The following is a 15,131-nucleotide window of genomic DNA, read 5'->3' on the forward strand; positions in this document are numbered from 1 at the left end:
GATAGGCCCATTTTCTTCTGGAAGGTAAGAGGTTATTTTAAGGTGATAGTGATAGGAAGGAGTTTATGGAGGGGGAAAAAGCTGGTGCCGTTAGGGGACTGGAAAGCTTTGTTAGAAGGAACCTGCTTTGTTGTGCTGCTTGTTGGCACAGTTACCTTGACAGGTTGTTGAGGGAAGTAAATTTTCACAGAACCTAATAGTTTCCTCCTATGAGTTAGTGTCACCTCTGTCTCATTTAATTCCCACCTTTGCTTGTTGTGAGTGCCATTTCCATGCTGCGTTTTTCAAATTCATAACCTCCAGACTGAGCACTGCTTCGGGAACAGCTTTCCAAACTGCAAGTGGCTTGTTTTGCAGAGCAAGGTGCAAATCTTCTTTGCTGTTTTTTCCCTGAGCTCAGTGACTGCCCATGACTGCACCGATGGTGGCGGAGGTGACTCCTGTGAGCAGGCTGGGTCTCTGCCTGCAGGCTGGGGCTGCAGCTGGGTGCTGCTGGGGCTGCCAGGGTGCCACAGGCAGGCAGCACTTGGGAAAGCTGCTCTATGGTCATCAAGAGCAAGAAGCTGACCTTGGACCAATCTGCAGCTGGGCTGTAATCCAGCCGAGTGTCCAGCTTGCCCTGGTCTTTGCTGCCTCTTTCTAGGAGGAAAGTGATGTCTGTGGGAGTCATTTTGCTGCATTTCATTACTTCTGTCCCTGAGCTGACTCATGGGTTTTGTCTGTTCTGCTTGCATCGGGTGGGAACTGCAAGCTGTCAACAGCTGATCTTTCACCTTAAAGAGTCGGGCAACACTGGCAGTCCTGGAAGGAGAGGCAGAGACATCAGACAGGTCCTTGCCTGCATCTCTTGGCAGCATGGTTTGCAGTCAGGAGAGTTTATGTGAGATTGACAGACAGAGGCAGTCTCAGCTTGGCCCCACTCCCACAGGAGTCTGCAGAATCGACTGCTGAGCAGTTTTGAAAACGTCCCTTTAATTTTTCTGCTCGCCTCCACTTTTAACCAGGTAGGAAATAGTTGATTCTAAAAGGCCCAGTTGTTCTTATGGCAGTCTCATCACTGGTGTCCGAGGAGTGAAGCTGTTAATATCTGTGTTTATACATTTCTCTAAAGATGAAGAAATGACTGTAGTGGCAGATTAGTTTTGCTGTGAAGGGCACTGAATGAACTGATCTGATCAAGGGGAAGACGTTAAAATGTCACGCTCTTTAGTTTTCTCTGCTTCGCTCAGACATTAGCTGCTGTGGTCTGTTGCTGTTTAGCAAATACGTTTGGGTCCAAGTGCTGCTTGAGATGATAGAAACCCAATATGTTTTTTGAGGCTGAGGCAATTATTTGTTATATGTTTGTACAGCTTCTAGCACTGTGGGTTGCTGTGCCTCCTGATTGCTAATGGCTGAGCAATAGTGTTTGTTACTGGCAGTTGGTAATAGCAGCCTGTGTTTGTGCCCTGTAGGGGAATTTGGTACATGTGCACAGCCATGGGATGTTAAAGATTTTGTACCTTTTAGAGGCACCACAGAGTCTGCACAGACCATCTAGCTTTCTGCCATTTAAAGCACTCCCTTATTTCGCTTAAGAGATATTTGTTTATTCCTTCCCCTGTTGCCCTCCCAAACTTTTCAAATCTTTCCCATCTGGGCTCTGTTGTTTATAAATTCTTCTGTGTTTGGAGCTTGTAGGCAGCAACCACTTTGAAGCCTGCTTTTCTAATACAGACCAAATAGTTGCCAGGAAGCATCATGGGCTCTTGCTCTCTTCTATCCCCGCTTTACAGCACTGCAGGTCTCTGGGATTGCCTCTGTTCTACCAGCTGGATGCTCATCCCTGCACTCCCCACTGTCAGTCAGCATCACCCTGCTAAGGAGGCCACAAAACTTCCCTGGTTTTACAGCCTGAGGATCTAACAGAACGCAGATATTTTCATTTGTTTGGTTTGTTTGTCTTGAGAACTCACAGTGTTGCAGCTCCCTCCTGTTGTATGAGACCCACATAGCTGAAGCCTATCACTTTTTTCCTGGTATGGAAAAGAAGAGCTGGTCAGCCCTGAGAGGTCCTGAAGTCTGGCCTCATAAAAACTGTCACCTTTTAGCCATTCTCTTTGTCACTTCCTTTCCATAGCAGAGATAATGGAAGTGTTTCCTGCTAACTCCTGTCTCTCTGTGATAAATTGCTGTGTTCTTTATTGGAAAGCATTGTATAGCTCTTAGCACTGCGATAAAGAAAATGCTGTGAACTGGCTGCATTGTGTTTGGCTTCCTTTCAGACAAGGCCAGTCTGGACGCTGAGGACCTGATCTTCCTTTTGGGTCAGACCTCAGTTTCACATTTGTGTGGGAGGCAGGGATTTATGTTTGCTTAAAGACACGTTTTTGCTTTTGGCATGGAGCCATTGAAGGTCAGTGTGATCCATAAATCTGTAGAAGCAAGGTCTGCTGGTGCTCCTTGTTCTCCTTTGAGCTCTCCTCCCTCCCCTGTGGCAGTGCTGGAACTTGCAGGGACATCCTTTTGTTGGTGTTGTGCTGTGTGGTGAGTGCTTCCCTTACTCTCCCCGGCTGGGAGCTCCCAGCTCTCCAGGCAGGGCTGATTTTGACCTCTCTTGTATTTCCAGTTGCCAGTGCTTATAGCTAGGGGGGTTTGTAGCCAAGCTGCACTGTTGTTTCCATTCATATTTTTTTGCCTGAATCTTTCAATTCAGTGACAAAAAAAAAGCTGGTGTCAGTATAGGTTAGCTTTAAAGTGATGAGAAGAGTCCTATTCCTGAATTCCCCAGTTTTCAGATTTGTTGTCTTTTATCAAGAGCTATATTGTTATGTGTGCTGCCCATAATCTTGGGAGTCCAGATTCTCCAGGGCTTTAGCTTATGGCTGATAATTATGGTTTCAGTCTTGTGGTTTCAGTCTTGCTGATATCCAGCATGCTGCACCTGGTAGTGGGACAATTGTACATGTAACAGAGTAGCCACTGGCAAAAATACTGTGATAGTTTTAGTTGAACAGGTAAAAGGAGACGGGCAAAGATAAATACATGGTTAAATATGTATGAGATGGGTGTGCTCATCCACCTGTGTGCCTAAAACTCCCTCTGGCTGAATTAAAGGAAAGCCACAATGCAAAGAGTTTATCCTGTGTGCTTGTTTTCACTGTGTGAGATAAACTGTGAGAGAAGGAGGGACTGGGGTAGGCACAGAAAGGTTTTCGTCTTGTGAATGAGGCTGAGAGTAGGTTTCATGATGCATGCTCAATCAGCTTTTGCATGATTTGAGTTCTTTGGGCTCATTTAACACAGCATAAATCCCACTCTGCACACTCTTTGTGTGTTGTCTAGCTCCCCTTCTCCTGCAGAGATTTTTAATTAAAAATCTAGGACCAAAATAACTGCAGTGCTGTCTTCTAACTATTGTTGAAGGAAGAGCTGGATGCTCTTGTGAGGTTTATGCAAAGATACTCACTACATTAATTTCCTGTAGAATTTCAGGGAGAGTGGCTATATCAGAGGAAGTATAGGTGGATTCTAAATTTAAACCACTGTACAACAGATCTTCATATACTACAGTGCCCGAAAGTCTGAAAAGCTGAACAGGGGCATATAAGGATCTCTTCAAAAATAGATGCACTTCCTTAAAATTTATTTGGTCATGTTTATTCAGTCCTCCTTATGAAGGCCCCTGAGATTTACAGATCCTGTCTGAATCTGAGAGGAGAAACAAGAAAATAAGCCATGGAAAATTCAGCATGATTGGAGCCCTACAGGATTTGGTCATTTCCCCATCATTTACCTGTTCTTCAGAAGTAGGTGAGCCAGGTCAGCTTTAATTTAGTATGGTTGGGGTCAGAGCCATTGGGTGGAAATATAGTTTGTACTCATACAAGATGTCAAGGTAGAAATACACTTCTAATCTAAAATTCTTAGGGACAGTAGATGCTCATGGCATAATCCAGAACTGAACCTTTGTGGTATTGAACAGCACTTGTTTTCTGTCTTGTAAGATGGTCTCTAAACATCCTTTCCTGCCATTACCTTTGCCTTACTACTGTGTCAAAGTTCCTGTTGGAGCCCAGGTCTGGGAATGGCTCAAGAGACTTGAGGTAGGAATTGATTCTGGTTTATTTTGTTACAAGGGGGCAATATTTCACAAACAAGGAAATCATGTTAGAAGGACCATCTCAAGCACGAAAGCGGGCCTTCAAATTGGCTTGGTATTTCCTAGTAATTGTGTGGTGGGAATGTAGCCCCAGGACACAATCTTTTCTAGACTTAATTGTATAAAGACAGAGGTAGATATCATAGAAAGTCATCAGTGAGGCTTGCAGTCATCTGGGTTTTTTTTTAAATGTCATTAAAAGTAGGATCCTTCCATTAAAAGGGAATATAATCTCATTATGTGATTGAGATAGCAGGATGAATCTGTAAGGATGCTCTTTAATATGTTCTTTTCAAAGAAAAATATCAAGGCAAGAACTGACCTTGAAGATGTGGCCTGCTTGCAAGTGATGTAACTGTTCCCCTGTCCAAAGCAAAATCTTCTTGTCATGAGTTTAAATCTCCAGTAGCTTTAGTTAAAGCAACTAAGTTACTGTCTTATTTATGTTTCTGTGTACCTGATACCATATCTCATATGCCCTGAGTTTATCCCAAATCCTGTCAGCCACTGCAGGAGTGGAGATGGCAGATCCCATGTGGGATCGAGCTCCCTCTTCCCAAAGCCTGCTGTGGTGAATGCATCAGGGTGGTCCTTACCACAGCCTGAGGTCTCACCCCTGACGTAGCTCCAGTAAAAATGGGTTACTAGAAAGCTGTTCTCTTAGATATTCATCTACAGTTTAAAAGGATTGTGCGGGACGTTGTTGGAAGGTATTGCTAAAAACTCACAAAAAAACTTCAGGGCATGGGGGGATGTGGGATAGCTATTCCTCAAGCAACATGTACTGTGTGAGTTATGGATAATTACTGGAAAGCTCAATGTGTCAAAGGTGGATGTGGTTTACCATTATGTAATTCATTAATACTGTTCATGGGACTCTGAGACTTGCTCCCCGAAATGCCCGGACTTAGAGAGATGTTTTGTTCACAGCAGGTCTCAAATAAAAACTGCCACTGGTAGATGAGCTGTCGATAGTAATAACCACAACAAAAAGGAAGCAGATACTTCAAATCTGCTTTTGAGGTGGGGAGTTTTTTAGTTGTCTAGAATTTTCATCTTTGGGCCTAATATTATTTATATTGAATTTAGTGAGTGCTTATTTCCTTAATCAGTACAATTAGTACTGTTTTTTTAGTGCCTAACCTTATACCATATACATATTGTGTGTATGTCTCTGTGCCTGAGCCACGTGCCCATGGAAGTCAAAGGGAATCTTGCCTTTTGGCTTGGACATGAACTGCCAAACTGCTTTCTGCTTCCCTGGAGCTGTGCCCACACTTCCAGCACTAGCAGCAGGGATTTGAGGGTCATCTGTACTGCAGGTGAGGTGTGGTGGTGGCTTGTATTTGCTTACCTGAACAAGCAGCAGACACCAGCATAGGTTTCAGAACGAACTGGCCATGCGGCGCTTGTTTGATTTCTCAGATACCATTTCATGCCTTCCTTGTAGCCCACACTGTTAGCCCTGTTAGTTATGTAGCTCAAAGGTAATTTGTGTGTATGTGCTCAAGTTGTGCTTATACCTTGATTTTGTGTTAACTGTATCTCTAAAAGCCTCTTGAGTTCACTGCTGAGAAGCAGCTGGGAATTCTTGTGTCATCTTTGTGAAACTTTCAACTAAAGATGTATGGAAGTGTTTCTAGATGAACAGAAATTTAGAGGCAGAGATCTGGTTTCCTGAGTTTGTCTCAAAGTGGATCCTTATTGGAATTTCTTGGCTAGTTTGTCATGAAAACTAAATCAGAAGAGTTGTGATCTCTGATGGCACATTTCTTCCTATACACTGCACATGTGCTTGGTTGTACATTATGTTGTGGTGGGGCATCTTTGCTAAAAATGAGTTTTGACTCTCTTTTCCTGCTTAAAAGAATGCTAAAGAGAGATATCAGTAACAAATAATGATAAGCTTTAAATAAAAATTCAGTAAGACGGATAAGGTGCTTGGTATATACTTAACAGGTGTGATTTATCTCTTCAGTTGAAAATATTAAATCATGGGATTAAAGGGCTGAAGAGGATTCCAAGCAAGCAACTCACCTTCCTGCACAGATTGAAGAATCTTCAAGAAAATGCCTTTGCATGAGCTATATTGAATTGGGATGCCTTCAGGAACTGGGGGCTAAAGGAGATTTGCAAAGTATGATTTACTGAAAATAAAGTGAGGGACTGAGATAAAAAGATCTACAGAAAAGGTTCTCACTCCTGTTTTTCACTGAATGCTGGAGACTTTCTCATCCTTCTGTTAGTGTGGGTTAGACCTTCAATTCTGCACGCACCTGCCATTACCAAGGAAATAATTAATGTTGATGTTATAGTTGTAATTACAGCAAGTGAGGTATGATCTTTGCAGTTAACAAGGGGAAAGACCAGTGAAATGCTAAGTCAAGAGAAGCTCCTCAATGCTAGTGGGAAATTTAATATGCTTTGTTAAATTAATGGCCTTTGCATAACAATCAATTTACAGTTTAAAGGGCAGAGGAGGTAGATGTAAAAATCATTAAGCATTCATTTCAGCGACCCACTCAATATTCTTAGCTGGAAGAAATTGCCAGTGCAATGTTTACTGAGAGAGTTGCAACTGTTTTAAGAAAAAAAGCAAACTACACAAGGATTGTGTATGTAGTGCACATTGCAGTGCCCTTTTCCAAGCCATAAGGTTGCAGAGATCTCTTTCCCAAAGACAACATGGCTTTAGTGATGGGATGGTGTTTGCTCACAGATGTTTATCCAAACCAGAGATGATTCTGAAGATGAAGTTTTCCTACATGTCAAATAAAAGTGTTCTGCCCTGTGGGACCCTACCTTGAAATTTTTAAGTCCTGTGTTAGATAGGGATCCCCAGGAGAAATGACCTGGAATGTTTTTTTTTCAGTGTGGGCATTCAGGGCCTGGTTTTGCCTGCAGTTGTTCTGTTTGTAGTCTTTGTACATAATGCTCACTGTAGAGAGAGATTAGTTGTAAGAAGATTATGCATCTGAGTGCTGCTGTGCCTGAAGCTGGAAATGTTCTGGTGCATACAAAGAAAACATTAATCAAGACGTCTTACAGAGAATTAAAGGAAGAAATAGTTTTGTCTCCTGATTACTACGTGAATTTTACTGCCCAGTGCAGGAAAAGGCAGGGAGAGGGGCAGGAGGTGATGGAAAGAGGTGGTTCTGTTCTCAGAGAAAGCAATGGCAGGTTGCTGGGGTGGCTGTGGCAGGCAACTTCCTCAAAAACAGCACAAGGGAGGCAGCTCTAAGGACTCTGCAGGACATGTGAGCTTTGAGTTAGATTGTAGGGACAAACTAGCCACCTTCATGAGCTTGCCAAAGTAGCTGAAAGAAATCAGTTGCGTATAATCTTAACAAAGCCCATCCCTTGGTTGCAGATGGGTGTCTTCAGCAACCCACCTTACTTGATTTTCCAGCCTTGGCTGATTGGCAAGCTGAGTAGTGTGGTATGCAGCAGAGGATACGGCAATGCACAAAATCAGAGCACTCCTGCAGTGCCACTGGTGAGGAAAGGTCTCCTTGCCTGCACCACAGAGAAATAGCTGACTAAATAATTAAGGGAATAGAGAATACCTGACACCTGCTCTGAAGCTCCATTGCTTCAGATTCTAACTAACAGCCCAAGAGCCCAAAACACTCAGTGTCAGCTGCAATATGTGTGTTTTGCCATTTCTCTAATCAACAAACATGAATTAGGTAGAGAGAAACATTGCCTGGCACAGTCACTTTTCATTGTATCACGTTTTATTTAACTGTTAGTAGGGGGTTGGTTGTCCAATTATCTATCTTATTAATAGGCATTTTTGGGAATAGCTTTCAAAAACAGATTTCACAGACTTCCTGAATTGATTGTGGTTCTTCAGCTGTTGTAAATCACCAGCACACCACTGAACTAATAATTTACTCTTATTGAGGATCTGTGCTGCTGTTTTTCCTTATGAATACTTAGAGCTGTAATCACTAGAAATGGATCTGCTAACAATTTGCCTTCTCATTTCATTCATGAAATTTTTACCTCCTCAGGTTAATTGGATCAGGAATTATCAGTATCTTTAGATCTAATTTTCCCTATTGATGCAGGTTTTGGAGGGAATGACTGCTTTGAATACAAAATCCTATTTAATGTAATTTCTGGGAAATACTTGGTGACCAGAAAAAGAGAAGGTTGTTGGAAACAAGCTTTGAATAAATTAAGAGCCCCCTCTAACTAGCACAGTCTTCTTGACTGTATAAAACCCCTAATTAACTATTTATAGAGAAGTACATATTTCCAAACTATTTTAAAATGCTGGAAATGAGAGTAAGCAAACCAACCTACCCACAAGTTTGCAGAGGGCACCGACAACATAATATCTGCACAGTGTTTAGCTGTACGGTAATTATATATCAGGAACTTTGAAAATTTAAAGAAGGAGCCAGGAAAATTCCTTTCCCAGAAGCTTCAAACCTGATGCTGAAAGCTTCCACTATTTTCCCAGCAAGCACAAAAGGCCCAGGATGCAGAACAGGTGTGTGTGAAAGGCATCTCTGTGCCAACAGTGATCATCTTTTAAGTGTCACTGCCTTCATCCAAAATGGGTCCAGTCCCAGAAGAGGAAAGCACTGGGACTTCCCATTTGCTTTAATAGTATCCATGAGATTTGGTGATAAAGTAACTTGTGTTCTTGCCCCACTGCTCTTCATTGGCTGTTCCTGAAGCCACCTGGGAAAGTCCCATTGTGCTGCTGCATTAAGTTCACTACTTTCATTTGTCCTATGCTTCATGGGGGTTTGACATAGACTTCTCTTCTGCTGTATTTTGCATTTTTAAAAGATAAAGAGATCTCAAAGACAGGGTTAGTAAGAAATTTATTTCTTCCTCTTGAATTATTTATTCCTTTTTAAGCTCTGGTGAGCAGCTCATATTTAATAGCCCATTACTGCTTAGAGGACTGTTAACACAAAAGGAGCAATCCTGAAAAGTACTGTGTTTAGTGGCTCTCTCAATACTCTGCATTACCTTTTCTTCTTTTTTATGATCAAGAGCACAGAATGGAAGGACAGAAATGGCCTGAGCTGCAAACTTCAGGGCACTTTAATCTGCCAAGACTAACAACCAGGAAAATTCATGCAGGAGCTAGAATGAACGTTTTTCATTACGAGGTTATTTTCCTAAGTGAGTGTATGGGTACTGCACTAGTTGGCATCTTCACATTAAAACATGTTGTCTTTCTAGGACAATTCTTCATCTCATCTGCTGGATTTGGAGGGAATGCTGTAGCAGTGGGTGACATTTCTTGCCTTGTGTTACATAAGTGTTTTGGCAACAGAATGGCAATTTTTGGCCTTCTGCAATTCTGGCCCAATTTTGATTTTTACCTTCTCTCCATTCCATGAGCCCCCATAGAACTGGTTTCCCTGAAGCATCTGCCGTATTCTGAAGAAATTTCTGAAATACTGATTTAGAACTAGATTTGGATTTCAGAACAACACAACAGTGTTGTCTTCAAATCAGCCATGAAAGTTTTGAGGCTCTAAATCACTCATGTCTAGTAGCCCAGCTTCTGTTGTTGGTTATTTCTTACCAGATACTTCATCAGCACTGAACTTTTGTATGTTTTCTGGATTACTTAGAAAGAGCCCTCTTGTGAAAAGCAGTGAACGCACCTACCACTTTCCTATTACATCCCTTTGGAAAATTTTCTCTGGCATCAACTGTTCATCTTCCCCTACAGCTCTCATGAACTTTATGTTATTTGAAGCCAGCTTGGGCAGTCAGACCTTTATGGACAGATATAAGAAGCAGTTCTCTGAGTAAGTGAAGCCTGAGATAATGAGGCCTCAATTTCCTATGGATTTGTGGCTTATGTTGGATTCACTGATATTTGGTAGTAGCTGGGTTCAGAGGACAGCTTTACAGTTTCCCTCCTTTCTTAAGCCATTGACCTTTTAAGAAGATACAACTTTAAAGAAACTAATATTTTCAAGTTTTCTAATGTCTGCTGGAGTTCCGTGACTTTTTCAAATGGTACAAGAGGGGTTTGGAGGGAGGATGAAATAGGTACAGACACACACAGTGATGTCTTTTGGAAACCAAACCAAATATTTCAGGTTTATTGTAGAATCTTAATAATGTGAACTACATTTTCTCCAGACAAGGAAAGAAGTGTCTGATATATTAAGAAAACCCAAAATACAAAAGAAAAAAGTTTGCTTTTGTGATTTTGTGCTTATCAACATAAGACCTTGTGTTGATGAGAGTCAAATGTCTCTTATATAGATCTCTATGAAAAACAAGCCAGAAAACACCATGCTGATGGCATGGTGTGTTGCATGGTTGCGTGCGTGTGTGTGTGTGTGTGTGTGTGTGAGACCGACAGACAGACATGTCTCTGCTGCTGCTTCTCAGGGAGCTTCAGTCCCTGGGCACCTTCTGCCAAAAAGCACCAGTTGAAAAGAACTTAAATTGAACTGAATGGTCAAAAGCTGCTGCCACAAGTTTGTATGAAGATATGTAAGAGAAGAGCCAGACCTGAGCCTTTGTTACTGGCTGTTCCCAGTTGAATAAGGCATCCAGATTTTTTCTGCTGTCAAGCTGGTGGCTTAAATAACTGCAAGAATGAGACAGCATCAGCACAATAAGTCTGACAATTATCCTGTGGTTAAATAATGTGAAATAGTAAGTGAGCAAAACATCAGTGTGTCGGTCTCTCTGCATGGTAAATAGAGCAACAGTTGAAAGAAATTGTGTTTTGGGGTTTTGCTGGTGACATCAGTGTGAGCTGGCTGGCAGTTCTTCACTGACATAGCTCATGGTACTGCTGAAACAAAATGATGATGGACACAGCCTTTCTGTTGCCCTGTCAGGGCGTAAGAGCTGATGGATGGACGTTTTATATGTGTAACCTGTTCTCCAGCCTGCTTCCACTGGGTGGGCCTGGGATTTCTGAACACCTTCCTGCATGATTGGCACAGCAACTCACTCATTCCTGCTTTTTGGGGGAAAATACTCCACTCATCTGCTTTTGTTCTGAGCCACTAAGGAGCAGTTTTAGAGGTAAAGAGTTGAGACTGCCTTTCTGGGAACAAGGACAAAAAATAGCTCATTGTTAGCATTCCAAACCCAGCTATTTAGACCTGGATTATTTTTAAATACTTTGCTTTCAGACATGTAGCTGGCTGTGTTTTCCTTCTCTCTTTCCTTTCTTTTTTTTAAAGTTAGCAGTTAAATTTTGCATCTTCTCCTCACCCAGCAGTATGCAATCAAGAGTTTCTAAGCAAACAGGAGTTTATTTACATTGCTAAGTTAGCTATGTTACCTGCTGCCTCGGAGATGCTGTTGGCTGCAGCGGGAACCTGGGGATGTTTTGAGCCTGGATGAGTTTGCAGAGCACTTTCCTGGGCAGTTGGACTGACAGGAGGCATGGCAGCAGCAGGTGGAAAGCTGCAGCCACCTCATTTCACCTGGCTGCCATCACATGTCATCAGCCTGAAACATGGCCCTGCACAAGGTGCCAGGCAAAGGCTCAGCCGTGGCAGCCCCATGCAGTGTGCATGTCCTGGAGCTCAGATACAAAGCCTTTCACCACGAGTTGTGTGAAGGGGCTGCAGGAAAGTTCTGCTGCTGAGTGTGTGCTGTCTTACAGCACTTCATGGTGGGTGCTGTGCTGATGGCTTTTGGGCTTTTGGAGTTCCTGGCAATCACTGCACAGAGCTTGTTTTATCCTTCACAGATGATGCAGGCCCACAGGGGACACACATCCCCTTCAAGTGGCAGCTGTGTAGCCCGGGGAAGTCCCATCTTTGGGCTAGCCCAACCTGCTACCCTTTAGCCTGTTGCTGGATGTTACAGACCCTGATGTCTCACACATCCCATGGTGAGCTGGGTTCAGAAAGACCTGCTGTTGAAAGTGGTTTTGGTAACCTGTGTGCTTTGCTGGAGTCCAGCCTGGTTTAGATCAAATTAAGCTCCTGGGCACTGAGGTCTTCTATTGCAGGAAAGAAGGAGCAGCTTCTCTCTTGCCTTCTACACAGAAACTTTTTTATAAAGCTGATGCAGCCTGCTGGGCAAATAAATGTTTAAAAATTGCAAAACCTGAAACATCGGGCCTGTCATCTCCAGGGATTGGCAGGGCACACAGAGGTACAGAGCCCAGATAAAACAAGGGAGGGGAGTTCCTCACACTGGGACACATTCATGACATCCCCTCATGTCTTGGCTGTGAAGGCTGATCTCCAAGAGGCTGTTGAAGGTTCTCCTTGAAATTGGGGCATTTGGTCAGCACAAGCACAGGGGTTTTCCTGGAAGCAGGAAGGGTAGTGGAGGGTCTTCTAGCCTGTTATCAGCTTATTTCCCATCTGTGCCTTGAGGGTCACCTTAGGAGCATGTTGGTCCTGCCCTTCCAAACTGCACTGTGACTCTGGCAACCTTTTCTTCTTTGTTTTCCCAGTAGCCTAAAAGAGATGGGGAAACTTGGAGAGGCTTTTCAGGAAATGTGTACTGTCCTTAAAGGATTTTCCTTACCTCAGACCCCAAGAGAAGCAGCAGACCTTCTGGTGAGGGATGCCCACCCAAAGGCTGGGTTGACGCTTCTTGCTGCTATCCAGAGCCCTGCCTCTGGCTGCACATTGGTAGCAGATAAAGCCTGTAATTTAGTGAGGAGACAGTCATAATATCTGCCTGTAAAGGGTAAGAAAGAACTGTTTGTTGGATGGGTATAAAAAACCCTTTAATTCCAGACAGTATGGTCTAAGGCATTAGCCAAGTGGTGGTAAAGAGCAAAGTACCACCAATACAGGGGTGCAGGGAAGCTTTTGGGGTCTTTACCCTCACAGAACTTTTATTTTATTGATCAAACTACCAGGCTGGTCCTAATGCCATTTTAAAGAAACCAAAATCATTTATATGTGATGTAATAGGAAATGAAGGTGGGAGAGACTGGTGTGAACCCTGCAGCCAATGCAGCTGGTCTTCCTCCACGCTGCTCAGATTAATGCTGGTTTGTGTAGAGATGGTGTAACTCTGCTGACACCAGTGGAGTTGCATTTATATTTATGAGAATCAAAAGCTTTAAAAAAAAAAAACAAAAAAAGAGTTTCAGGCACTGTGTACTGGATGTTAGGCACTGAATAGACCCAGTGAGTAGCTATATCCTGATAGATCCTTGTAGGCAGGAAGATGTTATACTACCTGGATTCACTGAGGAGCAGAGTCCTCCTTCAGGACAGTTTACAAATACTGAGAGTCAGCAAATCAGCAACTGTAGCTTCAAACTGATATAGGGTTGGGTTTTTTTCCCTGCATAGCCTTCTGGCACTCTGTAAAAAGATCTGACACACTGCATGGGATTCGGTGGCTTTGAAGCAGTGGAGCCATCTAGGTGTGAAAACTTTGTTTTCCTGTATCTTGAAATTAACTATAATCTTTACCTTTCTTTTTCAGAAAACCCCCACAGCTCATGCCATGAAGGAGGAGAACTTTCTTCGTCGCAGGTTCTCCCTCTGTCCGGCCTCGTCCACCCCTCAGAAGGTCGATCCTCGCAAGCTGACGCGCAACCTGTTCTTCGGGGCCGACAATGACATCTACCCGCTCAGCCCAGGTTGGTTTCTGGTGTGTCAGTGCAGAAAGTAGTGAGCCTCAGGTGCTCGACTGCAAGTAGATGTTTTAGCATGCTGCCAGGAAACAAACAGAAACAAGAATGTGAAAGAGAAAGTGAGAGATGCTGCTGCAGTACAGATAGTATTGGATCCCAGACAGTGCTGCTTCCATGATGCTGTTATTTTTCATTGTCATGGCATTAAGTGGGAATGGAGGGCTTGAGAACTGGGGTTTGTAACTGTTTAAATGCTGCATGGCCTTACATTTAAAAAATTTCTATAATGTTTTCAAGCATATCCACTTCAAGTCACTTGGTGTGTTTCACCCTAAGCATTGGACTTGCTTAAAATTTACTGTCCCCATTTGCAGATGTTTCATGGCAGGTTTCCCTGCTCAGATTTAGAGTCCAGGATAAATATTATAAGGGCAAAATTTCTGTGGTTAATGTTGTGTAAATATCTACAAGCACTACAAGTATCAGGAATCTTGACAATGAATCTCAGACTTGCTTTTAAGCATTCTCTTTACATCTTTTTTTTTTTTTTTTAACTTTGAATCTCCTAGCATCTTTCTTGAAAGAAAAAGAGCTCATTTTATTGTTTCAGAATTTGTTGCTCATAGTAAAAGCTGAAGTCTTCCCTTGATTGCAGCCTGCAGACAATGCTTCTGTTCCAGTCTGTAAACAAGTGCTTCAGGTGGCACTCATGAGCTGTCATCTGCAGCTGCCACATCAGTGCTAAATAGTCACATCTCACAGCACCGTTGTGAGGTCTCAAAACACTGATATCTGGAGAAAGAACACAGCATCTGTCTGAAGGTTTCAGTGCTCATAGATATAGCACCCAACAGACTCTCTGGGCTTTGCAGATATAGTGCAGAGCCAGGTCTGTGTTTCCTGAGCTAATTGTATTTAAGTGCAAAGGTTTCAAGGGCCTCTGATTTTGCAGGTATTTTGTTTGTGAGTGCCTGCTGTAAGGCAGTGGGGAGCCTATTTTCAGCAGTCCTGACTAATTCTGGCTGTCACTGAGGCGGCTGGAAGCTTCAACAACCTTTCAGTAATCAAATTGAAAACAATTTAAAATGGAACATCTAAAACCTCATACATTTCAAACCTGGAGGAGCTTCTGAACAGCTGACTGTCCATAAGTACAGTCTGTACAAATGTGTGGCAAATAAATAGCTCACTTCTGCTGTCCTTGGGAGCTGAAGGGCTGATTTTTCAGCCTGTATTCACTTCTCTTTGCTTTGATGGAGAGCCATGGCTTAGAGTTTGCCCAGTTCTTTCTTCAGTTCTTATCAGCATTTTCAATGCTAAAAAAGTTACTGACTCCCTCACAGTGGTACTTCAGTACCGTAATATTTTAGAAGCTAGGGAAAGTTGAAGGTTTCAGTGTGGAGGAGGTGGCTGGAAGAATTTTTC

General features: G+C 42.8%; 1 protein-coding gene across 6 annotated transcripts in view; it reads left to right on the forward strand.

Annotated features, from left to right (window-relative positions):
- OSBPL5 (oxysterol binding protein like 5) overlaps nucleotides 1-15,131 on the forward strand; it is a 181,394-nt gene that overhangs the window by 106,879 nt on the left and 59,384 nt on the right. For all 6 annotated transcript variants that reach the window (XM_015630224.3, XM_015630225.3, XM_015630227.2 and 3 more), the window contains exon 2: nucleotides 13,556-13,712. In XM_015630224.3, coding sequence (XP_015485710.1) covers nucleotides 13,556-13,712 — 157 coding nt within the window. The remainder of the gene's footprint in view (nucleotides 1-13,555; nucleotides 13,713-15,131) is intronic.

Source organism: Parus major, chromosome 5 (assembly GCF_001522545.3).
Source record: "Parus major isolate Abel chromosome 5, Parus_major1.1, whole genome shotgun sequence".
In the NCBI taxonomy this organism is placed as follows: Eukaryota; Metazoa; Chordata; class Aves; order Passeriformes; family Paridae; genus Parus; species Parus major.